Source organism: Lepidochelys kempii, chromosome 8 (assembly GCF_965140285.1).
Source record: "Lepidochelys kempii isolate rLepKem1 chromosome 8, rLepKem1.hap1, whole genome shotgun sequence".
Taxonomy (NCBI): Eukaryota; Metazoa; Chordata; order Testudines; family Cheloniidae; genus Lepidochelys; species Lepidochelys kempii.
In genome coordinates, this window is record NC_136387.1 from 21,301,668 (window position 1) to 21,328,845 (window position 27,178).

General features: G+C 45.4%; 1 protein-coding gene across 4 annotated transcripts in view; it reads right to left on the bottom strand.

The window, feature by feature from the left end:
• STK10 (serine/threonine kinase 10) overlaps positions 1-22,145 on the bottom strand; it is a 71,571-nt gene extending 49,426 nt beyond the window's left edge. Inside the window, exons 1-3 of one of the 4 annotated variants that reach the window (XM_073355806.2) lie at positions 21,426-21,475; positions 13,962-14,072; positions 3,102-3,266 (exon numbers count right to left, since the gene is read on the bottom strand). In XM_073355806.2, coding sequence (XP_073211907.1) covers positions 3,102-3,188 — 87 coding nt within the window. In that variant the 5' untranslated portion in view covers positions 3,189-3,266; positions 13,962-14,072; positions 21,426-21,475. Of the gene's footprint in view, positions 1-3,101; positions 3,267-3,478; positions 3,616-13,961; positions 14,073-21,425 lie in introns of those variants that run through there. The other 3 variants (XM_073355805.2, XM_073355807.2, XM_073355808.2) reach the window with 3 other exon arrangements.
• Positions 22,146-27,178: the final 5,033 nt, after the last annotated feature.

The window sequence follows — 27,178 nt, forward strand, 5'->3', positions numbered from 1 at the left end:
ACAGCCTTAGCGAAGAGCCTGTTGGCTTTTAGCTCATGCGGTAGAGGCTCGTGCACGAAGCTCCAGACGTCCCCGGTTCGATCCCAGCCACCAACGACCAGGGTCCGTCAGCATCACACAGCAATAAGATGTTGGGAGCGGAACGTGCCACTGACAGGGAGGCTGAGTAAGTCATGTCCTCCGCACCAGCCAGGCAATGCCCTACCGCGCCTCTACACTTGGGCATGCGACTCTCAGAACCCTGGGGAACCCCACCTCGCTGCCGATACGGCACAGCACTCCCATTTCCTTCTGCTGGAGAGTTCCAATAGCACTTTGCTCCCGCACTGACCGCCTGAGCCAAACATTTTATCGGTTCTGCTTCTCCGACTTCTGAACACCTCCAGAAGAAAACATTTACACACCATTCTATTTAACAGACATTTACGTTCTTAAAATAACAAAAAAAACCCAAAACCACCCCTATCTGGATGCAAACATTCCCCTGCAAAGTCTGCAACCCGAAAGCTGCAGCCTTGTACTTGTTGCAAGAAAATCTTGGAAATGTTGTTGAGTGAGGCTAGGCTCTTGGGTGGGTTTGTACTCCGGCAACTAGCCTGAGCAGTGGCCACACTGCTATTTTTGGTGCACTAGCTTCATCAGAGTTGGCACATGTCTAGCCAAGCTGGGAATTACACCTCCTAGCTGCAGTGCAGATGTAACCAGAAGTGGAACTGCCTGGCCTCTTTACTTCCACCAAGCCCAGTGAAACTCAGGAGTATTCAAATGAACAGCATAAATGATGAAAGACAAATACCACTTGCAAATAACCAAAAATAGGATGCTGGCCACCTAAGAAGGAACTGAGGTATAATAAGATTTCCCCTCCTGGGAGGTTTTGATACAGAGGTATCTTGTTTTATTAGTTTCTAAAGGACTGTTTAATTTTAGCAGGCAATGACACGTTACAGAGTTTTTTGCAGAGAAAAGCAGAGCAAAGGGGAAAATGCAGAATTTCCTACAGGAAGGAAGGAAAGCTTCCTACAGAGAGAGGAGGTCAAAAGAACAAGCTGATGTTTTAGAAAACAGAGGCCAACAAATAAATCAGGAAGACTAGTTGAAGTGCGGGGAAGCTGAAGGAGGTAGAAATGGAGTAGGGAAGGTGTAGAGTAAGACAAGTCTGATCTCTAATCCTGAGCTCGTCAGTTTGTTTGACTTTTTGATTTCTGGCAAATTCACAATGTCAGTGGATTCCCTCCTCAGGAGGACTTTTGCCTTTCACTTTGGTGGAACATTAGAGATTTATTTGATGCTTGAACCTAAAGTGACTCTTAAAATGGAGATCAGTTGCCACCTGAAGCTAGTTCTCAAGACAACGTGCAAGCCACTTCCCTTCAGAGTTGCAGCGCTCTTGGAAAGGAGGGTTTCAGACTCACATTTAAGAGCTCATATGCTGCTCATTTAACCTGCATTTATGGCAAGCCACGGGAGACGGGGGAGAGCGTTAGTGAGCTTCTCAGAAAGGACACTGATACATGCTGGCCTGACAGGCTTCGGTGTGGGCTGCATCCTAGCACGCAGCCTAACGTGAAGCAAGAGACCCTGGCTTTGGCGTTTCATCTCGCAGATGCCAGTGACCTTAGCAGCTAGCAGAGTGCTACATTCAGATTTCAGAAGCCACTAGTTTAACAGCGAGGGTAATTAATCATTGGGACAACTTTCCAAGAGTTGTAGTGGATTCTCTGTGATGGGCAATTTTTAAATCAAGATTGGATGTTTTTCTCAAAGCCATGCTTTAGTTCAAACAGGAATTAATTCAGGGAAGTCGCATGGCTTGTGCTACGCAGGTCAGGCTAGATCACAGTGGTCCCTTCTGGCCTATAACCTATGAATAAAGATAGAGTCTTCAGGAATCTGCTGGGGAGGTTGTGAAGATGCTTGAGGGGAAGGGCATTAAGATTGCTCTGGAACACAGCATCTTGTATGCTTATGGTTTGACATTATAGCCTTGGAGGCTTCTAGGGCCACCCAGATGTAGTTGCAAGAAGGGGCAGCCGTACTGGCAGATATGAACAGAGAGGGAACAGAATACATTGGTGAAAGATCTACATACACCCCAATTTCTGGAGCCCCATCCTCACTGACATGTACACCACAGTCTGAATCCAGGAAGGAAAGGGGGGAAATCTTCTCTAGCCCCACAACCCCTTCTACCCTCCCTGCAGCCGCACGCTGAATATCAGAGGGTTTTCCTCTAACACAAGGGGAACGATTACTAAGAAGTGTCTGGTTTCAGAGTAGCAGCCGTGTTAGTGAGCTGTAGCTCACGAAAGCTTATGCTCTAATAAATTTGTTAGTCTCTAAGGTGCCACAAGTACTCCTTTTCTTTTTAAGTAGTGTCTGTTGACAGAGAAGGAACGGGGTTGGGGGGGAGGAAGTGTACCATTATGGAGCTGTTCTTCCAGTTTTATGGTAACTGGCCACTGAAGTAACCAGTTTGATTGCATTTTATGTTACAGCAACAGAATGCCCAGAAGTTTTAAGCGTACATGCAAGGAGGCCCATTCCAGGTGAGGGCTTTCACATTTCCTAGAGCTAAGTTCTTAGCATTGGTTCCTAGTGCCACAGAAGCCTAAACTGTAATAGCGACTCATGCCGTTAAAAACCTGTCCAGATTCCTCTTAAATCAGGTTCCATAATAAGAGGGGCTGGGTGGAGGATTGGGAGGGGGAGGAGGGGGAAGAGAGAAAGTGGGCTTTTAAACTTTTCTGTAATCTCCAAACAGGAAAACGAGGCTCTTGCCCTACATGAGCACTTGTGACTGGACAGAACATCCAACCGCTGTGGTGTTTTTCCTAAGGAGAGAGTCTCGAGAGCTTGTCTGGGCTATTTCTAAGCAGCTCGTCCAATGAGAAGAAGAAATGAGGGAGACACGGTAACTATGAGAAGGGTGTCTAGTGCACACTTTGTGCCTTGTTCGCAACTCCCAGAGACTTTCAGAACATCAGCGGCTCTACGGAGGTTGCTTTGCCATGAGCCAATGTGTTTTGGCTTCCCAGCACAGCAATGAGAGAATGAAGAATGTACAGAAGAGGGGATGGCATGCAGTAATAGCCTCTTACCCACAGTTTGCTGTCATGGTAAAATGCTCCCAGGAGCTTGACAATGTATGGATGATCACAGGTCGCCAGGATTTCAATCTCCACCATATAATCCTCCAGTTCCTCGTCATTCTTAGTCTCGATGACTTTTGCAGCAGCTAATGCCCCTGACTCCTTATTCTTGGCCTGTAATGTAAAACCCACAGTAAGTACATGGACCTAAGGAAAAAACAATATTGAGGCTTTGGTGTTAACCCAGTCTCCATTCTCCCAATTCTCACCCTCAACTCCTTTAGGAATTGCCTGCTATAAAAGTGGGGAGAATCTGCAGATGCAGCTTTGCTACACAGACACAGTGGATAGGATTACTGATGTAAGGGGACAAAAATCCCTCTTACCTTTCTCCAGTTTCTTGGTCTCTGCCACTTCACTGCAGGAGGGAAGATGCTTTTCAAGAAGTCAAGAGAGAGCCCCCATCAATGTTACTGTGAAGGAGTTGGAAGCTAAGACAGTCCCATAGCATAGGAGGTAATGGCCTGATTTTCAGAAGTCCTATGGGATTCAAAAATCCCCTTGGTTTTGGCAGGAACTGCAGTCCTCAGCATCTCTGAAAACGCTCAGACCATAAACAATTACAAAGCAGGGCCTGCTGCTGTACAGCTCTGAACCAGCTCCAGCCTTGGAATTTCCCCACTGCTTAGCATACATGCTTAGCATTTGCCAATGTAGCGGTACCTAATGGAGATGGGACCTGCAGGCAGCTGTTTTCTTTTTTTGGGGGGGGGGGGGGGCGGGAGGGGGAGGAGAACAGGGCAAAGCAGCAGCAGAAGTTAAATCTAACTTTCCTTGACAAGCCAGCACCTTATGTTTTATTGATCTTTGTTGCCATGACACTTCTGGAAGCCTTAGATCACGTTGGGGAAGATATGAGATATACTCCCTTGCCCACATCCTCCAGAGGGCTTGATAAGGGCCAGACATACTAGCAACAGCTTTGTTTATCTCAAGCTGCACCACATCAGCTGAAGTGTTCCTCCCCTTGTTCTCCTTCCCTCCCTGCTTCTTAAAACAGATCAGCATGCAATGTAACTGAAGCAGCCAGAAATGACATGCAGATTGCAAGCTTGTCTCTCACCAACAGAAGTTGGTCCAATAAAATATATTACCTCCCTCACCTTGTCACTCAAATTATTGTCACTCTCAGTCGAGAGAAACAAGCTCTAATCTACACTTGCATCCATTATACCGTACGCTACCAGTGAGGGGAAATGCCAACATATGCAAATAGGCAGTATGGTCTTCTCTTTTCACACAAAGCATCAGCCTCCGTCACACCAGCATCTGTGATCTGAACTACCCTGCCCCCAATGTATTATCAAGACCATCCCTGACAGGTGTTTGTCCAACCTGCTCTTAAAAATCCCCAATGATGGAGATTCCACAACCTCCCTAGGCAATTTATTCCAGTGCTTAACCAGTCTGAAAGTTAGGAAGTTTTTCCTAATGTCCAACCTAAACTGCCCTTGCTGCAATTTAAGCCCATTGCTTCTTGTCCTATCCTCAGAGGTTAAGAAAAACAGTTTTTCTCCCTCCTCCTTGTAACAACCTTTTATGTACTTGAAAACTATGATCATGTCCCCTCTCAATCTTCTCTTCTCCAGACTAAACAAACCTAATTTTTTCAATCTTCCCTCACAAATCATGTTTTCTAGACCTTTTATCATTTTTGTTGCTCTTCTCTGGACTTCCTCCAATTTGTCCACATTTTTCCTGAAATGTGGCGCCCAGAACCGGACACAATACTCCATTTGAGGCCTAATCAGCACAGAGTAGAGCGGATGAATTACTTCTCATGTCTTGCTTACAATACTCCTGCTAATACGTGCCAGAATGATGTTTGCTTTTTTTGCAACAGTCTTACACTGTTGACTCATATTTAGCTTGTGATCCACTATGACCCCCAGATCCCTTTCCGCAGCACTCCTTCCTAGGCAGTCATTTCCCATTTTGTACGTGTACAGCTGATTGTTCCTTCTTAAGTGGAGTACTTTGCATTTGTCCTTACTGAATATCATCCTATTACTTCAGACCATTTCTCCAATTTGTCCAGATCATTTTGAATTTTAATCCTATCCTCCAAAGCACTTGCAACCCCTCGCAGCTTGGTATCATCCTCAAACTTGAGTGTACTCTCTATGTCTTTATCTTAATCATTGATGAAGATATTGAACAGAACCAGACCCAGAACCGATCCCTGCAGGAACCCACTCATTATGCCCTTCCAACGTGACTGTGAACCCCTGAGGATTACTCTCTGAGAACGATTTTCCAACCAGTTACGCACCCACCTTATAGTAGCTCCATCTAGAGTTGTATTTCCCTAGTTTGTTTATGAGAATGTCATGCGAGACAGTATCAAAAACCTTCCTAAGTCAAGATATACCACATCTACCGCTTCCCTACTATCCATAAGGCTTGTTACCCTGTCAAAGAAGGCTATCAGGTTGCTTTGACACGATTTGTTTTTGACAAATCCAGGCTGTTACTTATAATGAGGGAGGGGCCTGAGCAGCGGATGTATTTTAGTAACTGAAGCCCCATACACACTGCTGCTCTGTAAGGAGGTTATTGACAGGGTGGTTCCGCTGTTCGCAGCCACGCCATGCCAGCAGCAGGCTGCTTGAACATTGAGCATCAGCCAGGAATGCTTGCGGCATTATTTTTCTTATTACTTTCCCCTTCCCAAGGCCCCAGAAATAATTTAAGAGAAAGCTTATGCTCAAATAAATTGGTTAGTCTCCAAGGTGCCACAAGTCCTCCTTTTCAATTTCACTTGGCTAGCAGTACATTCAGAGCAGACCAAAGCAAAGGTGAGAGCCCACAGAAAAAAGCTTCCCTTCAAGGCACAGGACTGCTAGCATTCTTCACCCAAGGGGGAAGGGACTAGCCCTCGACTATCTGACTCAGGAAGCCACACCCTGCACAAAGACTGTTTTCACAATTTCAGAAAATCAACTGTTTGAGGGGTAGCAGAAATCCCTCTCAAGTCACCCAGTCTATTTCCCTGTCAAGGCAAGAGTCCTCCCTATGGTGTATTTCTAGTGCTCTGTCCACTCTATTTTTAAGTGTCTCATGTACACTGTATGTTTACCCCTCCATCTGAACAAGCAGGGGAACCTGGCGCAGAGTATTCTAGGCAGGCAGGCAACTGCTTTCATACAAGAGTTTAGCATGATGCATTCAGCCATGACCTGAGAGAGGGGGGAAGTCACATTTCTGTGCGTTATTGTTTGAGGGGGGAAAGGCTGGCAGGCTCCAATTATGATCTACCTTGTTGCTTTCTCTTTTTATGTATCTGTTTGGAAGGCCTATGCAGAGAGCTTAGAAAAGGATTAGTTCCCGACATAAACAAAGGAGGTCCAGCTGAATCAGTCTTACTCAGTTTAGAGGATACAACCATATATTGAGTAAATGGCCTGGCAGAGGATAAAAGAATGGGGGGGGGGAAGGGGGGAAACTGCATGAAGCATGGAGAGAGTTTACCGTAGAAGAAAGTAAAGTCTTCTCTCTCCAAGCTGGACATATTTGCATTCTAGTGGTTTTAGAAGAATCCAGCACTTGCTGACCCAAGTACACCCTAAAAGGATGAAGTGGGTGGTGACCCCATTTCCATTAGGACTTGTGTAATTGCTCCAAGGTCAAGCTAGTTTTACACGGGTGCTTCTAATTTTTTCCTCTTAAGTTTTAAAGATTGAATTACCACCAGGACACTGAAAGCAATGGGCGGGTAAGTGGACCGGTGGGAAAAACAGGAAAGTGCTGCCTTCCAAATCGAGTTATTTCAAAAGAATGGACAATAATGACTGTACAGAGCAAGAATAAATACCCCCATAGAGCCTCTGTGTGCGTTAGAGGCTGGTGGAGATCTGGGAGAGGAAGTATGTGCTGTGAGAAAAGGTGTGGCTTCCCTTTGTGGTTACAACACTATGCATGCACTTCCCCTCTGATCAAGGCCAGTCAAACTCAACATCCTCCAGTGCCCCATGCACTTGAGAAGCACCCAGAGGCCTTGCATTCAGCTGTCCTCAGCAGTGGCATTGTTTATAGCTTCTGTCCTTGAATTCTAGATGGGTTCTCCCTGGCAAGAGGGGACATTGATCACTGTGCATCACATCCAAACTATTTTAACGATGAGCCTGAACCAAAATCACCAAACTTTCTTGGGTCCTTTTAGTTCAGATCCAAGGCAAGAGAGTCCAGCTGCATCTCTAATACCATTGCCTCTCCTCCATGCTGGGGGCAAGGCCCCTTCCAGCCCTACATTTCCATGAGTCTATGCTGAATAACCCTCTCTAGTGCATGCATGCTCTCATAGGTTACAAGCCTCACATCAAAACACTGGGTCCTGTCCACCCCCCACCCCCACACACACTCTATGCATTTGCTTTCTAGGGCTTCCCACCATCATGAACCCAAATCCTCTTCTCTCCCCACTCCAAGATGGAAGCCAGAGTGCATTTAGAGGACTGTATTAATCACTTTAGAAGGGCCAGAAAGCCCCACCAGTAAGCATTCAGAGCATCATGCAATTCAAACATTCATTTTAATGTGCAGCAGCCCATTTACAATATAAATATCAGAGAGTAGAAGGTGAGCATTCAGCAGGTGTGAGGGGAAGCCTGTCTGCAAGGCTGGGGGTGTTTTTCCACAGACTACTCCAGGGAGATGTATTGCAGTACAGTTGCCATCCCTCAGCGGCACTGCTGACTTCTGCAATTAGTTCAGCGAACAGAGTTTCACTTGTGCAGGGAGCCAGAAGCCCCAGATGGAAAGGCCCTCCCTTCCTGCCAGTTTTTAAGAGGGCCACCAGATAAAGCCTCCTTTTGGCAGGCGTTTAGAAGGTGCATTTGTCGCACAGCAGCCCCTCTAATTTCAGATTTGCACTGAGGTGCCATATGCAGTGCACAGAACAGCCGGGGGGAAGGAACCCCTGCCCTCTCCTAGGTGCTTAGTTGTCAAGCCCTCCTGCATCCCCCATCCCCTGGCCTGTATTCCACAGCAAGGGGCCTTTGCTCTGATGCAGCAGATAGGAATTCTGGGGAAGTCCCAAATTTTTTAATAGGGATATTATTGACATAAATATGATATTTACTACCATAGCCAGGAACATGAGCCATTGTACTAGTGTAATTTTATATTGAAAATTACGAATGATGAGGCAGAACGTTGCACTGAAAATGCAGAACCACACAGCAGAAGCTGCAGGGATCTTCTCAAAAGCTTCAACTCCGAAGCACAATTCTGCTCCCCAAGGAATGGCTTCTACGGCAGATTCCACAGCCCTGCTGGTCATACGAGGCATGGTGACACACCCACCGGCAGAAAGAGAGACAGTGCTCAGAGCACCCGTGTTCTGACCCAAGGGGAAAAACCTCAGAGCAAGGACACAACAGCCCAACTTACAAGACTGGCCAAGGCACTACCAGGAACTTGCTAGCAGAGACCTACAGGACACCCCTGCTAGAGAGACTTCAACCACGTTAAAGGCTGCTTAGAAGCTTCACAACATTGAAGAGTTGGAGCTTTGGCAGATTTGAGCAGGAGGTCTGCTCCCAGCTTGACCACTAACTGTGTGTGAAGTGTGGGCAAGCCACTTCCCTCTCTGCCTCAGTTTGCCCAACAGTAAAAAGACTGCAAGGCCTCATGAAATTAGGGATTGCAAAGCAGCTCAAAACCTCCAGAGGATCAGTCTCTATGCCAGTGAGGGGTGTTACTATGACTAACAGGCTGAGCAACCACAGAGCAACTCCTCTGTTACAGTCTCCCTTTAGGTATGAGCAATTCTTATTCAGAAAACAGGATGTTTAGGAAAATATATGCTTATGTATCCATTTAGATTGAATACTTCATGAAATACTTGTGTGGGCTGGCAACTCCTCAGGGCAGGGATGTCTTCCCTGGCTTGTATCTAGCCAAAACCAGTCAGCACTAACAGACTAGCACCCAACGGCCTACAACTCAAAGTGCACAGCCCTATTAAAGAGACACAGTAGAACAGCCCTTTAGACTGCACCCCTTGAGCTGCAGGTTTTTTAAGTGCAGTGTAGACATACCCAATGAGACTTTAAGGATGTCCCCAATAGGGTTAACAGCACAGGGACTGCTAGCTTTCCAACCAGGCCTTGTACTTTAGGCAGCCCTGCAGCAGTTACATTTTTGACCATCTCAGCTTCCTCATCTCTTCTCCCACTTCCATTAATGGGGAGACTACTGTTATCGGTTCAGGGACGACGAGGCTGAGCAGCAGAGACAGAAAGAGCAGAGCCCTCTCTCCTCCATGCCTGCAGGCCATCTGGGGCAGGGAAGGCAGATTTACTGAACACTGCCAGAGGAAGCTCCGAAGTCACATTTCAGAGGAAGTCTGCGTAAGAGCAGATAACTTTGAGCCCATAGTCAGAGCGCCTGCTGCTCCCATTTCAAACCCAGCGAACCAGTGACTCAAGAAAGGGAATCTGTATGTCGAAACCAGCGCTGCCCTGCGGGCCTATTGTTCTAAATAAGCAGCACTTACACCAGAGGGTCTCAAAGAGCTTCACATAAGGACAAAAAGAAAAGGAGTACTTGTGGCACCTTAGAGACTAACCAATTTATTTGAGCATGAGCTTTCGTGAGCGACAGCTCACTTCATCGGATGCATACCGTGGAAACTGCAGCAGATATTATATACACACAGAGAATATGAAACAATACCTCCTCCCACCCCACTGTCCTGCTGGTAATAGCTTATCTAAAGTGATCATCAGGTTGGGCCATTTCCAGCACAAATCCAGGTTTTCTCACCCTCCGCCCCCTCACACAAATTCACTCTCCTGCTGGTGATAGCCCATCCAAAGTGACAACTCTTTACACAATGTGCATGATAATCAAGTTGGGCCATTTCCTGCACAAATCCAGGTTCTCTCACCCCCTCACCCCACCGCTTTCCGGGGGGGGGGGGGAAAGGAGGGGAAATGAGGCACACAGGCAAAGTGATTTACCCAAGAACATGCAGGTCAGTAGCAGAGCGGGGAACTGAATTCTGGTTTCTGGACTGGGAGTCTAACCCCTATGCACTGAACTACGCTGCCTTCCCCAAGTGACTGCACTGGAGAGGCCAAATCCAAATCTGCTACAGTCAGGCGAGTTCTCTTCTACGGAGTTCCACGTGCTCACTCCAGATCTGAATTTGGCCCTAGGTCCTCCTACTACATGAGCTTTAGAAAAATGGCTATAGCATACATCCCAGAATTACACTATACATAAGTCACATTTACAATCCCACTAAGAGGTTTGGAATTCAAGCCAATTGTTTCCAGTCACGTTCATAAGAATATTTTGCACTTATACCATCCCCTTGTATGCTTGAAGTTAGAGCTACTATTACCTGCCAACTTCACCTACACTGCGCTGAATGACACGGCTACATCTCCACAGTCTGACAGCTGTATCACGGATCATCGACCCACCCAGCCAACCTAGAAAGCAGCTTTCAGGACACCAGATGCCCGCAGACCATACCATCAGACTTGGGCTGTGTTCTGGTATACAGCATTTCTATAACTTATGGCTGGCCATTTCCCTGAACTCTGCTTGCTGGAGTTTTGCTAGGCATGACAGAATACAACATGGACATACTTCCACACAGATTGGTTTTCACTCTAAGTGCGTCACATGCTTGCACTGCTATCCATACAACTACAGTTCAGATTTACAAGACAGACCAGTGGTAATTTGAAGTCTCAAGCCAACTTCCGATATCAATTTCCACATTAATAGATCAGAATCTGCCCCATAGATACGGGGGGGGGGGGGGGCAGGAGAAGAGAAATCATGTGAAGGTAGACTGAAAACCAAACAATTATAAACAAGGAATCTGTGTCCATCTAAGTTTCTGACCTTGGAGCCAGTACAATATTCCTAATAGTAATGAGAACACACATCTCCGGGCTGAGTAACTGAAGCTATAATCACTCTCTACAAACTGCCAGCTGTAAGAAAAGGGTCATTAAATGTAACTTCTCTACTGCCTTGTGTTACATGTAATCTGGCTCCCCTGCGGCCTGCCTCGGTTTCCCTCTCTGTAAAATGTATCATAAGGGGGTTGTTTTTTAGGGGTGGAGGGCACTGAGAAAGCACCAGAATGGATCAATGTTGGTAAAGCACCGTATATGCATTTATTGCTTGAGCCATGCATTAGGATTGATGAGGAAAGCATTTTGGACTATGGGAACCTACTGCTCCCATTTATAATGCAGACTTGTTAAACAGCAAAGCAATTTGGGGTTCACCACTCTAAAAGAAAGCATAGTTTAGCCACCAATCCACTGTCTTCAGCACACATCTCCCCAGCTATAGGGGCTCCAGAGAAGGAACATCAGCCAGCTATCCAGCCAGAAAAAGTGCTGGTGCATGAAGAAGTAGGGAACTGAAAAGCATTTCTGCCCTCGAGTAAAATACTCTCAGCTGTTCAGCATTTAAAGAGCTAGCAGCATTTCAGAGGCAGTCAGTTTTTCCACAGAAGTTCACCAACGTAAGAGACCTTCAGGAACTTCAGTGCCCAGATGCCAAGAATATAAACTGCCTGATACCAATCTGATTATGAACCACAGCAGCTTACTCCAAAGTGCATCATGTTGCGCCTTTAAGCCCACACTCATGGCCATTTTCACACCAAGGTAAATTTATCCCTGGACTGCTGCTTAACACTGAAAAAAGTAGAGAGCTGCCACTGGGGTGCCCAGATTGTACTGACGAGCGATGGATGGAATTATAGCCCTGGTATTTGAAATCCTCAATGCTTTTATGACCAGCACCCACCTTTCTGGAGATTAAGTCACTAAGCAGCTGAGACTGACAGCTTTTGAAAAAAGTAAATACAGAAGGAAGATAGGAGCATGCACTTACCACTGGGAAACGTATCAACTAAAAGTCACCCACTGAAGCACATCTACAGAACCAAGCAAAGGATCAGAATCTAAGGTTACAAGGCAAGAAGAGGATTTAGTTGTAGTTTTGTAGAGAGCGAGGTGGCTGCCAGCCATGTTACAGCTGAACACACTGGGAATATCCAGAGCAAGAGAACATATTTCTAGGATTACACGCAAGAGGCAAAGGCAAAAAAAGTTATTGCTCGTGTTATGGACATAAGGAATAAAGACTGAATACTGTAGAAGAAAGGATCTCTACCAAGGACTATGTATAAGAAATGTCCAATCTTCTTTCTACATATGGCCTCCCCACCAGACAAGGCAAAAGGGTTGGTCTGGATTCCAGTAAAACAACCCTGTAGAATGCAGAAGTGAAAATACTGGATTGCACAAAACCTAGTCTAAGTGAAAGGCCAAAGAGATCATCATCTCATGAGCTATTGCAAAATTCAGAGGCTGACAAATCCATCCAAGAACTATTAGAAGTGCATTAGAATGCACATTCTACCAGAGGCCAGGTCTTGCTGTCCATTGAAAGAGAAGGGAGTCATGGGTATGGAGGTGATGTAAGGATAAGGCTCCAAGTGAACTTACTCTTTTTCATTATAAAAGGAGAGATCACTACTGAAAACATTTTTTTTAAAACAAAGCTTTATCAGTACTATAGCACATTCTTCCTCCATTTGCTTGTCAGCACTTCCAAATTACCCACTTACTCCTCCCAAAGCAAAGGCTGATCTTTCTAATGTTGTACTGGAATAACATTACTCCATTTTCAGGGTGCAGTTTGCATTTTCTATCACTTCTTCCCTCCCACTCCTCCCCCCCCCCCCAAAAAAAAAAAGGCTTTTCTCTGTGTTGAGAGGAGTTTGACGCTTCAAATCTCTTTGAACAGGAAAGTCCAGTTACTTTGTTTAAAACAAACAGAATGTATGTTTATCCTCTCTCATCAAGCGCTGCATTTCAAGGTTGATAATCTCAATAACAAGACTTTGCATGCAGCATGGTCACATTGTGTAGATCTAGTAATTGCTCGTTCAGATATTTCTCAGGGACAACACCATGGTTAATTGCTTTCAAATGAACTTAGCCTGAGCTGTCTGCATCAATAAATTAACGCACTATAGAGACCCTAGAGTTAATGTTCATATAACAGTCAGATAATCAATGAGAGCTGAAATTAGTTTCCTAGTTGACAAGCCCCGTAGAGTCACTTAGGTTTGTCACAATAAATGATGTATTTTTATACCCTCTGAACTCAGTGTTTGGGACCACCCAGCAGAGCGCTATGACAAACAGCAGAGACAGGGATATTAAAAAGGTCAGTGCTGCAGAATGAAGCACTAAGGATGCAACAAGAGTCTCGTGGGATTCCCAGCACTCTGCTGGGAGGCACCATGGCACAGGTAAGCCTAAACTCACGCTGGAAGGGCAGAGAGACTGATCTGTGAGTGAAACAGTGAACTCCACAACAAAAACTCGCTTACTATTGGCAGGGGAGAAGAGATATACACCAATATCCTTTAGTTGTTGCTTTTTAAGAGGAATCCCCACCCGCTCCGCTGGGTGTTGGAACTAACACTTGTTAACACCTGGTAGTAAAATGAGACCTTGACTGACATTACCCAACTCTTTGCATGCAATGACGTTGGTCATTCATGTCCTTTGTCCGTTCTGTGCAAGCAGGAAAATGGAGTGGTGGGCACAACCACTGTGCCAGGTGACTATGAATCCATTTGTACAAAAGGAGTGAAAATCCGGCCCTATCCCAATCAGTGAGAAAACTCCAATTGACCTCAACAGTCTGAGGTTTTCACCCAACACGTCACCCTCATTCTAACCTCGTTACCTCTACCAAAGCAACATGCTGGCAGTACTGAGTGAGCCAGCCAGCGTGTGTGTGTTAGGTTCTTACCCTACGTTCAGCTGAATCACTGGGGTTTCAGATCTCTAGTACAAGAGTTGACCAATAAATCCTCCTAAGGGAGCTGTTCCACCCACAGGAAGAGGAGGGGGAAGTACTTTCCTGTAAAAAGGGATTCAAGGGTTGCTTTATGAGGAATTTTATACAAAAGATCGTAAGCATTAAGGTGCAAATGCCCAGTCATTCCCTCTGCACATGAAAGGAGGAAGATTAATAGCACTGGGTAAGAACCCGTCTTGGGACAACAAGAAACACTGGTAGAGCAGGCCTGATTTGTATTTCCTTCCTACCCCTCTTCAAATGCAAGTCAGCGTGGAGGTTCAACACTCCCTACTATTTTGAGCCTACTGGAAATGAGGCCTACCTAGATAGGCTCATTAACTCTCTTCATCACCCCACCTCTTATAATCCTCTCTACCTTCAAAAGCACCACCCTAAACCATCAGCAGGCTAGACCTGGTAAAATTTTACCCCAAACCAGAAAGAGGAAACCTTACTCTACCCAGCAGCCATTGCTGCCCGAGCACACACACAAGTGCTTTCATTTCTGTTCACGTGTTCCTATTTGTGCCGCAAAGCTTACCAACATAAAGCCCTCTCTCTTATTCTTGGACCGCTGTATTAAATTATGGTGACCACCACTGACCTGTATAACTCTGCCTCTCTTTGAACAAGCATTAAGCCGGGAGCTTAACAACACGTTTCAATTTAAGGCTCTGTCTGATCAATTCTTTCCTCAGTCTCCTTGGCATGTTTCCTTCCCTGCTATCCCCATCCTTGTTTACTTATGTCAAATCCTTCAGTGCTTCATTTGGCACTAGATTCACTGGGAGAGAAATGGAGTGCACCATAAATCATGTGCAATGACTGCTCCAGTTACCAGGCTATGAGTGAGGGAGGGTAGCTTGTTTCTAGGGTCTATCTTGCTACATGGCCTTTCAGGAAGAGACATGTGTGTGTAAGTGTGTGTAAAAAACGCTGATCCTTAGCAGTATGGAAGGAAAAGTGTTTTCCTCAGGGAAGGTGTGAGGAGGGAGAGAAGAGAAGAGTTAGTGATGCCTCACTTTTCAATAGCACTGTTTAACCACAGTTTATCAGTCCTCACAGGCTGACAGGCCAAGGTGTCATCTGCAGAATGAAGAAACTGAGGCAGGCAAGATAACATCACACAGCTCTTGAGACAAAGAAGCCCAAGTCCGTGGCCCAACAGTCCTAGGTGGTAAGCACTAGCTGAGGCACAACTCCCACATAAAATGCATAAGCAAAAGCTTTCAGCCCACTGTGTGTGATTTAGAGCCTTCTGGTAAATATGGTGCAACATATTGGGTTCTGTCCCATTAATGTAATTTCAGCCAGGATTAGAAAAACCACAGTCCAACTCTTAATGAGTTGCACCAAGATCAGTTACTCCGGCAACCATGGAAACCTTATGGAAGGATTAGGGGAAGAGAAGTGGTTTGGAAAACAAATTGTGAAATGTTAATGAGAAGCAGAACACATATCCCCCAGCTTTGCAGAGTAGGTGCAATGAGAAGTCACACAGTCAGAGAGCGGCAAAGAGTCCTGTGGCACCTTATAGACATATTGGAGCATAAGCTTTCGTGGGTGAATATCCACTTCGTCAGATGCATGACGAGAGAGTCAGAGAGATCAGCCAATAGCTGTGGATCTCCCAGCTCCAAAACATCACAAGGACAAGCAAAAAATGTGATCGAAGCATGATACAAGACCCTGATACACAAGTGCTTCCTCACTGAGGGCTGAAGGAGAACCCAGCACCATTTCTCCTGGAAAGTGGAGGAGAGATTAAAAGGACTAAAGCAATGGCACATCAGACAAAGATGGGTGGCAATTACAGGCCTTTAAGGACTAGCTCAGTATTGCTTCTCACGCACCAGTTTGTGCCTACGTACCATGGCCCTGAGTGCATCAGAAGTGGCAAGGCCAAGCAGCTGCCTTTTTCTTTGTTGATCCTTTTAAAGTGCTGCCCTGCAGCATCTGCTCATGAGCCTTCTGCTCAGGTCATATTTGTGGGTATGGGGCAGCGTGACTAGCAAATGGATTGATCTGATAATGCATCTGCTCCTTCCCGGTGGGGGGGGGGGGGCTCATTGCTTTGAAGCAGGGGGAAGGGATAGAGAAGATTTAAGAGACAAGGATCCACTAAAGAAGAATCCCCCCGCCCCCGCAAGGGATAGAGAAGATTTAAGAAGAACCCCCGCCCCCCGGCAGTCTCCTGGAGATACTCAGCCAGCATAGACCCAAGAGCTTTGTAACACTGTGCACTGCTCACTATTAACCTCTTCCTCCCCGGGGAGGAAGCCTGCCTGCTTCAGTCCAACCCACAGCCCTGGCTTTGTCAAAAAGCCTTAAACGCTAAAGAAGAAGAAAAAAAAAAAAAACATGCGACCACTTGTTGGAAGTTTCCTAGCAACTTTCTACATTGAGCTGGGTGCAGAGGAAGCTCACAGCTGAGCAGCGGGTTGAATAGCTGGTGTGAGTCAGTGCCAGAGAATGAAGCTTAGGCAGCCAAGCCTACAGTATTTTGGGGCACGTTTTGTTCAGCCTTTCTGCGACATGCCAGAAATGTGTCAGATCAATTGGGCCCTTGTAGGAAAAAAATTTGCTCTTCGCTTCCCTACCTCTGCAGTTAGAAACCCAACAATCATTGCTGGTGTACTGAGCTTGTGAATTGCTTCTGCTCTACAGCACAGATCCTCTTGAAGGACTTTGGTGATGGAGATGGGTGGCATGCTTGAACCTGCTTGCAAATGTTACACAAAACTCAATACCGACAACAATACCTGCAAACACTTTAGAAGTTCCAGCACACACACACTTCGCCCAGCAGGTCCTCCAGGACCTCCTGTGTGTGCAATTTCAGTCACTGTTTCCAAGATACAGGAATGCCAGGCAAAAGTGTCTCAAGTTAGGTTAACTAAATACTTTTGCATGAGATCACAATAGGTAGCTATTGAGGAAGTGAACACAAAAGCAATAGAATGCTATTGCAGCTGACAAGAGATGTTTTATGGCCTTTATACTTTGTGAGGTGGCTGCTTCGGGAGCTGTTTTTCTGTAATTAAGTCAATTGAAACATAATAAATTGGACTGACTTAGACTTCACTTCCAAGCAGAAGCAGTTCCCTCAATATTCTCCTCACAAATGGCAGACTGCCCCACCGTGACCCCACATCGCTGAGAGAGCACTGGGATACAATGCTCAGGCATCGCTTTAGAGGCAAGGGACCTGGGGGTTGTCTTAACTGAGAACTAAGCAAAGCTGGGAAATGGGAATGAAGTCTGAGACCTAGTGTCAGGCCAGACAAACTAGAGTGTGAATGATCCAGTTAGTTAAGCAAGGGGCCTTTGCTAGTTTAACACCGTATGCATCTCACCCTTTAAACTCTCCAATACCTTAAGCATGCCAGCGTCAATGCTACATCACTTTCTTAAGAGAAATGTTTGCTGAAACTTAGCATGAGGGATAAAAGACCTTGGGTAAAGTTTTCAAAAAGTGACTTAGGCACTTAAGAGTTTAAAACCCACTGAAAGTCAATAGGTGCCTAAATCACTTAGATGTTTTTGAATATTGTATCCATGTTTTAATCCAAGTCTTCAGTTGCCCTATGTGGGGATCCTGGCCACACTGAAGTCAATGTGAGTTTTCCCTTTGATCTTAATGGGGCCAGGATGTCATCCATAGTGGTTGTTATTGTAGGGCCACTAGGATGCGGATACCCATTTACTAAGAAAGAAGCAGCTTCTTCCCCTCCCCCATTTTAAACGGAAAATAACCCCCTTGCTGTTCGAAGAGACAAGGCCAAAACTAACAGGTCAAAATGTGACCTTACAAAACATGCAAATATTTTGTGAATGTTTTATGATACAGTTGGAAAACTAATGGGGTTTTTTAGAATGACCAGCAACTTAGAAACTTAACATGCAAGTCGGTAAAACTGCATGGAGATATTTTGGCAGAATCAGGCCCGAGTTACCAAAATCTACCCCAAAAAGTCAGAGTTGCAGTTTTAATTAGCGAGCGTTGAGGCAGGTAGGAGAGGAAACAGTCCAAGCACTTCTAATGTATCTATCACCATGGGATCCAGGCACAACCTGCAGCTATATGGTGCATAGTAAATATGCTGTTTTATTTTCATTCTCTTTCCCCACACCAAGTTTTAAACAGTAGTTATATTCTCCAGGGTACATAATATTACGCACCTTACTGCCATCACAGACTGAGTAATTAGAATAGATTTTTTTTTAAATTGAGGTGGAGAAGAAGAAAAAGAGGAAGCATAAAACAATTTCTTTATAAAGGAGACACTACTTTGTGTTCCTGAAGTTGCAGTCAGATGGTCTCTGGGGCTAGGTGGGGCGGAATAATATCTATATAGAACCTTTTACTGAAAGCCCTTTGTTCAGGAATTCAGATTAATGCATTCGGTTTGCTGCAAAACTGGCATTGCAACTGCAAGCAGCAGGACAGATCACACTATTGAAGGGGCCATCCTGTCCACACCCTGCCACAGGCAAGTGTTATCAGGGGAGTAGGTGTTCTCCTGTGTGCATACTGGAACACAGCGATAGCATTTTATAAAAGGCATAAACACAGCAAAACTATCCCATGATTAAATACAGCAAGTTCTAAGGGAAGAAGTCTTTTGACATGTACCTGTCAGCTTGTACATGCACTCGTAACTAGCCCCTTTGATATTCGTGACACTGTAAGCACAACACACTAATAGTATTTGCAAGATGGAATTGCTGGACCAGGGCTCAGAGTCTCCTTTACTTCTTACACACCACTACTGATTTAATCAATTGCAAGCATAGTGTACACAAGCCCGAGATTAGTATACAGAGGAGCCAGCTCAGCTGCCTGAAGTTGAAGCAACTAGCTCCACTCCAGAAAACTAAAAGTCAATGGAGCTATGGCTGTACGTTGTATAAGACTTGTCTTAGTGCAGCCATAGTGAAGAGCGTGAATAATCCATGATCACCATCAAACTTCTTTCTCTAGTAATCACTTCCTTTGGAAAAGGGCGGTGGTTTTAAAATCCTACAGTTATCCTTTGTATTTATCGGTCTCCAAATCTAGAGGTATTGGAGGCTGCAAAGACCCTTTAATAAAAACTGAATAGCATTTACAGCTAATGAAGGCTTCCTGTAGCTATAGGCCTGCTTTTACAGGGCCTGATCCAAAAGACAGAAAGGCTCCCACCGATGTCAGTGGATTTTGGATCAGGCCAATAGCAAAGTGTGTTTGAAAGGTCACATTTCCAGCTGACAATGCAGTACCCACACTATAGTTACTTATAACACCAGAGATTACAACAACTGACAGTTAGAGGGAAACTGCTCCTCACGCCTTGTCCTCCCCTGCCACTTTTCAGCTTCTTAGAGACCCTGTTCCAATTTGTTGTTATTCTCCCCACTATCATATTTTCACTCTTTTGAAGGCATTCATTCCCGTCTTTGTCTGAAAGACTCACATAAATGGGGCAACTGATTATACAAGGGAAAGAGTTAAAGCGAATATCGACAAAGTGCCTTCCAATACACAAAGCAGGATGAAGCCAGAGAAAAATATTCTACTTTCTAACCTCAGGTGCTATTGGTAACAGCAGGGTAAAGATTTCTGAGAAGAGTAATTGTTAAGATGGTGCCACTTTCAGCAAAAGTTTTGCACTATTAGATCATTAATGCTTAAGAAAATGAGGGTTTTCTAGCAACATGAGACAGACAAGTAATCATTCCCAGGGGCTCTGGCAAAGCACCTCAGTCCTGATCTGCAGCCCACCTGCTTCCTTCACATATGTGAGTTTTGACCCGTTCTTCAGCAATATTTACTTATCCATCAAATTCTTTGGCAACTTTGCAATGTAAACTGATGCTTATGAGTAGATTCAATAAGACACCTAAATTCATCTTTTCCGACTCCAAACACCCTTTGAAGCCAGGTCTTGTAATACGGCTGGAACATCAACCCTCTTCACCATTAGTGACAAGTCTCTAACTGTCTGAAGTGTCCATCCCCACTGTGCAGGCTTGTTTGTCTGGTAGTCAGCATCGCACAAGCCTGCTGTTTGACATGCAATAGAAAGTACAACAGAGTATCTGGCCTTTGAAAACATGGTCCGGTAACATACAGGTTAAGCACTCATAGCACTGCATCTGTCCCTGCTGTCAACGGGTATGTCTCCTTTGCAAATTCCAAGAGATTCTCACCGTTTCAAGAACCACAGTGATATGAATATTTTTATCACTGGAAGCATACAAAACTTGCATGCCGTCTTCTGAGTGCTGACTTCTAAGTAAGATCTCTTCATTCGTATTACCTAGAGGCTGGGCAAAGAACACCCAGCAGAGCTATTAAAGTATCACTCAGAAAACAGCATCTCACCTCTCCTTGCACCTACCACAGGGATGCTTTCTTCTCTCCCACCCCCTCATGCAAAGTACCTAGCTTCTCATCAGTTTCTAGTCACAGTAGCTAGTGGGATCTGCAAAGCTGACTCAGGCTCCCGAAAGGATTTTTCCTGCAATGCTGAAGACAGCTCTAGATTTGTTTAACAAGTCAGGAGACAAACTGTGAACAAGCCCTGGACAACAGGGCACAAAGATCTTTCAGCCCGCAATGCTGCTAAGATTTGACAGAAAAGGAAAGTAAAGAAGGTGATTTGCCGTGTGTTGCTGAGCTCTGGGACAGCCTCTGGAGGTGCCCTGGTCACCACCTGCGACATCTGCTAGGACACAGCTTTATCTCAGCTGACACATGCTGGACTAGGAGAGGGTTTGGGAAGGACAGAAGGAGGAAATGGTAGATATAACGCTCAAAAATAAATCGGCACAATTGACATATTGTTATTTCTACTTATGTAGATTCTTGTCAAAAAGTTCCTCCGCTCCAGGTTCTGTGCAAATACACCCCCCTCCCCCCCCCTCCCCCCGGCAGCCTCCAAAGGGTGTGTGGTGTCTCCCCACAGCTTCCCCACACTGCACACACAGACCTCAGGCCACCTGCACTCAATGGCTAGTGGCTGTAAGATGCCAGTCAAAGGACCCTGGAGAATGAACTGTAAACACAGCCAAGGGGGCCTTGTCATCATAGTTCCGGAGCGTCTTAGCCCTGCCCGAGGGCCACAGCTTTATGTGGAGACTCCGAAGAGCGAGGCGGGGAAATGGAGCCCCCTGGCCATAGCCTGAGCCCCCTCCCCACCCGTCCTCTTCGCTGCTTCCCCCTAGTCCTCCGGGCTGCCCTGCACCGCTCCGGCTGTAACCTTTCCCCACGCTGCCATGCCACAGCCGCAGCAAGGCCAGGGCACCCACCCAGCCACCCACGTGCCTGGGGGTCTCAGTTTCCCCCAGGCCAGCCCCGCCACATACACCCCGGGGGGCGGTCTAGGCACGTTCCCCCAAGGGTACCCCCAGCATTGCCCCCGGACCCACCTTGTACACTTTGCCGAAGGCACCGTCCCCCAGCTCCCCGACGATCTCCCACACCGCGTTGGGGTCCAGGTCCCGGCGGACGTGCTCGTACTCCTTGGATCGCCTCCTCTCGAAAGTGGAGAGGCGCAGGATGCGGCGGAAGTTGGCAAAAGCCATGGTGCTGCCTAGGGCTGGGGTCTCTCGACCATACAACAGGCAGAAGGGGACTCCGGGGAGAATCTGAGCCGGTCAGTGCCCGCACCCCGGGGACACAGGAGAAAGCTGGGGCCGGCAGAGCAGAGGTCGCCTGGGGAGATGGGGCGAAGGGCGCACTGGAGCGGAGCGGCTGGGGAGTCGCAGGACTGAGGCACTTCCCAGCCCAGCCCCCAGATCCAGTATCCCCGGGCGAGCCGCTGCCCAGCCTAGGAAGGTGCCGTGCCCCTGGCCAGCCGGGATCCCAGGGCCCGGCAGATACGCCCTGCTTCTCTGCCTGCGGGGCGGCGGCCGCTGCCAGGACCGGGGCGTGGAGCTGCCGGGCACAGAGCTCCCAAAGGGGAAGCGGCAGCCAGCGACTGCCCGCGGCGCTCAGAGTAGCTGGAGCTGCTGCCCGCCCGGCGCGCTGCGGAGCTTCCCTCGGGACCAATACACAGAGCGGGGAGGGCGGCGCAGCCTCAACCCGAGCACATGGGAGCCAAGGCCGCTCCACCTGCCGGAGCTTCGCTGACGCCTGCCCATTGGATACACAGTGTTCTGTTGTCCCCGCCCCAAGCCTGCTCGATACTTTACATTCTGCTGGCCCCGCCCCTGGCCATCAGTTTACCCAAAAGGGCACTGGCGTATCTCTCGCCATGCAGTTCCACTGCCCCCGCCCCCTTCGCGGGGAGCACTGGGAAGTGTAGTTCTCACTCTGCCTTCAAACCAGACTTTGCCATTGAAATGATGATTTGAAGAATTGCTTTTCGGTAGTAGTTACAAAGACCTGAACCATGGAGCTCTGGACTGGTGCATGGGGTTGCCTGTCTTGCAGAAACCCAGAAGGCTCACACCAAATATTACAGGAGGAGGTGCTGTGAATGAACTGTATGTAGGAGAACGGAAACTCTGATTTCAGACTGGGGCACACACAGGGCAAGTCTGTCTAGGAGAAGGAAAACTGTGCTTTCAAATCCAAGCAGTTTAAGCTCATTAGCCTTGGAAGGCTAGTGGACTAGGGTGGAATCACTGATACCTGTTCCTAGCAGGCCAGCAGGTATTCCCTGGAAGTGGGGAGGGGGAAGGAGGTTAGGGTGGACTGGCCTAAAAAGCCATTACAGCCAAAATTTACTTGTTATAGAAACAGTACAGGAAGCTAAACTGACATGGATTTTGACACAGGCCTATCAAGCCTAGCAAATGGAAATGGACTTGGATTTCAGACAATAGCTAAACATATTACATGTATTGCAAGCTGGAATGTTAGAGTTCCATTCATTCCAGGCCAGACTGAGCTAATAGCAGGGGAGTTAAGAGATACAAGTTTCCTTTGCTGCCATACAAGAGACAGATTGGCTGGGTACAGGAGCGGTCACAGTTGGAAATTATACTTTCCTTTATTGCAGACATTCAAGGGGGGAGGGATAGCTCAGTGGTTTGAGCATTGGCTTGCTAAAGCCAGAGTTGTGAGTTCAATCCTTGAGGGGGCCATTTAGGGATTGGGGGCAAAAATTGGGAATTGGTCCTGCTTTGAGCAGGGGGTTGGACTAGATGACCTCCTGAGGTCGCTTCCAACCCTGATATTCTATGATTCACAGACCAAGTGGACAAGTGAAGCAAAGAGATGGAGTTGCTATAGCAGCGGACAAGGGAACAGTTACTTCAATAAACAGCTAGCTGGAAACTTGTCTCTGAGTAGATTGTCATAGCAAGGTTGCTATAGACTATGCATTACTGTAAACTGCTGTTATGCACCAACAGAAGTAGCGGAAGAGAAAGATTAATTTTATCCATGGTTGGGTAACACTGTAAATCATAATATGATTTTAATAATGGAAGATATGAATGCAAATGTTGATAACGGACATGGTCAGCAAATGAATAGCATTGGACCATATGGCATTGAGATAGCAAACAATAATGGGTAAAGGTTAAGAATTTGCTGTGAGATGCATAATCTGATTATTGGCAGTGTTTGGTTTCCTCACAAAGATATGCACAAGTTTGCATGGAATTCACTAGATGGTCATCAAAAACCAGATTGACTATATTATTATCAGTAAAAGGCAAAGAAGGTCAGTTCTGGATAATAGAGTCTATACAAATATCAAGTGTGGCAGTTATCATGAAATACTAATGGGAAAGATTAATACGAAATTAAAATCCAAGAAAAAGATGGGTGCAGCTGGATCTTGATACATTAAGGGATAGCTCTGGGAGGAAGACATACAAGGTGAGGCTTGGAGGTTATTTCAAACCATTCATTTGCGATGATGAAGAAATTGCACTCCAGACTGGATGGGAAATATTCAAGGAAGCAATATAAAATACAGCAGAGGAAGTTATTGGAAGGCATAAGCAAACAAGAAAAATCTGGACAAGCAATGAAACAAGAACATTACAGGAAAAGTGTGAACAAGTCAAGACTACTGGGAAAGTGGAAGAAGTGAAAGTGTTACCAAAGTGGTGAAGAAATCACAACAACTGGACAAGCAAAAGTTCTGGAAAGAAGAGGTTCCACAACTAAAGGAGGCACGAAGAAAACAAGATATGAAAATGGTACACAAAAAGGTTAAGTTGTATGGAAACACAGTCAGGCCAATGATGCAAGTGGTAAGAAAGATTACTGGTGAACTGACCACACATGCTGAAGAGGTGCTGCAAGTATGGAAGGAGCATTCTGACAAAGTGCTGAACACTGTAATTCAGTGGCTCTCAAACTTCTGTACTAGTGACCCCTTTCAGAGTGGCAAGCCTCTGTGTGCGACCCCCCCTTTTAAATTAAAAACACTTTTTTACATATTTAACACTATTATAAATGCTGGAGGCAAAGTGGGGTTTGGGGTGAAGGCTGACAGCTCATGACCCCCCCACATAATAACCTCCTCACCCTATGAGGGGTCCCGACCCCCAGTTTGAGAACCCCTGCTGTAGTTCGAGATGCAAGCATTCGCGACATGCTAGACAAACAGTGCAGATTGCAAGACAGAATGGATATCAGCACTGAACCTCCATCTGAAGAAAAAGTAGAAAGAGCAGTGAAGCAATTAAGAAATGGGAAAGCTACAGAAACAGACAATATAAGAGCTGAGCTGCTACAAGCCAGCAGGAGAAACGCTCTTAAATCATTATGAAAAATATATAAGAAGATATGGGAGCAAGAGGAGGTACTGTATGACTGACTAAAAGGAATAGTAGTACTAAGCCCGAAGAAAGGGTATTCTACCGATCTGAATAATTATAGCGGTATACGCTTATTATCAGTACTGGGAAATCATGATGAAAGTAATTGTCAACAGATTAAGACCAGTTTTAGAGGAAATAGTAGGTGAGGAACGGTGTGGCTTCACACCAGGCTCAAGTTGCTTTGATCAGATATTCATGCTCCGATAGTTGATGGGGAAAAAATGAGAATGGGGATTAAAGATGTTTACTGTTTTCATTGACTTCACAAAGGCATTTGATTCAATGTGGACGGATGATACTGCCTTGGAAAATTGGTGCAGTTGATTTGAACTTACAATAAATGCCAAGAAGACAAAGTGGTTGCATCTTGGAAAAGGGACAATAGATATAGTGTTGACATGCAACAGAAGTGAAGGCATAGAAAAAGTAAAATTTTATATGTACCTAGGAAGCTTGAACCGTGCCAATGGTTAAAAGGAGGTGTGCCTTAGCAACAAGTGCTGCACAAAACTGATGAAATTATGGACTCACAAAAACATTGTTTGCTACCAAAGTGAAAATTGATTAAACCAGTGTCCTAACAGTATAACTCTACAGACTGGTCAGAGTTGCATGAAATTAAGCAGACATCAGAAGGCTAGAGGTAGTAGAGAGTTCTTTGGAAGATGGCAACAGTAAAGTGAAATGATTTTAAGACAAATAAAATTAGAAGAAGAGTAGGAAGTGAAATCAGTGTACAGGATTGTCTGCAATCAAAAAGATTACAGTGGTGGTGACATCGTAGAAAACAACCAGATGATAGGATGCCCAAGAAAATAATGCAAATTCATCCAAAGTCAGTCAGGCCAAGAGGCCAACCCCCAACTAGATGTGAGGACTTTGTGCACAGGGATATGACCAGGCTGGGCTTAAAGGAGGACCAAGCCACGGACAGGAATGAATGGTGACACTGTACTGCTCCCTGTGTCTGTAAAGATGTCTTGGGATGAGAAGAAATATATATCTAAAACATAAACTTTTGAAGAGAGAGTGTGGAGGAAAACCATGATCACCTGTGCTTCATACTACGTAAAAATAAAATAAAATGTAGTTTAAAAAAAAGATTTCAAACAAGTCACAGCTTCCTATCCTAATTCATGGCTACCTAGTAAGGGTTCAATTCTGCCAGCACTTATGCAGGTGAGTAACTTTACATAGGTTACCAGACTAACTGAACACAATGGGGTTACTCATTTGCATAAGTGCTTATATAGGATCAAAGGACAGGATGGAAATTGTAAAATAAAGATGTTTTTGAATCATCTGAGTGTAAAAAAATGCGTCTAAAACTATCTTAACAGAAGAAAATCACTTCTCCTTCCCCAAGTTCAGCTCTTAAATATAGCCACTAAATATTTAACTTCTGGGTGTTTTTTTTTTTTTTTTTAAGATATAAGCACATGTAAATATGGATAGACAGGGTGGGACCCAAATTGTTTAAAGTCATAATAGTCCTTCACATACTTTAAATTAACTGCAGCACATTTAAAATTGGAATAAAATGGGGACATCTAGAGGAATTATTTGATATTGCAGCCTTATGTCTAGGTCTGAGACCAACTGGTCTTGCTTGACTGATCAGCTTTTTACTTTATGCGGTGGTGTTGTAGCCATGTCGGTCCCAGGATATTAGAGGGACAAGGTGAGTGAGGTCATATCTTTTATTGGCCCAACTTCTGTTGGTGAGAGAGAAGGTCAGAAGCTTGTCTCTCTCACCAACAGAAGTTGGGCCAATAAAAGATATGACCTCACCCACCTTGACTCTCTGTTTTTTACTTGTTCGTTGAAATGGTTCCCTCCTAGACTATTGAGTCTGAGTCTCCTCTCACACTGAGTTCATTTCTGTGATTCTGGATTTACACTGAGTAGCCAACTGTTGTGATTTTATCTTGAACCTCATGATGTTTGGTGCTTTATATAAGATCCAGCTGCTGGACATAAGTGCTCATGTGAGGATTTCAATTTCATTTAAGAAAAAATAAGTTTCTAGCCCTTGGGGTTGTGGAGGAAAGCTTGCAAATGTGACTGAAGTATACCTGTGAAAGAAGAAGGCAAATGAAAATAACCCAACATTGATTTGGTTTTAACAGCTCATTGTTTTTCAGCTATTCTCATGATTTTGGAGGGCTGATACAATGTTTGAGTTTGGCAATACTGGAGTGAGAAGAGAATTAGGCCAATTGTTTTCAGAGTTATAGATCAGTTAATCTGAATTTCTTCCCTTATGCCATGTACCTACCCATTAATTATTATTCATATTACGGTAGTAACCGAGAGCCTCAACCCTCAACCAGGACCCCTGTGTACAAACATAGAACAAATAGTACTCCAAAGACTTTACAATCTAAATATAAAAC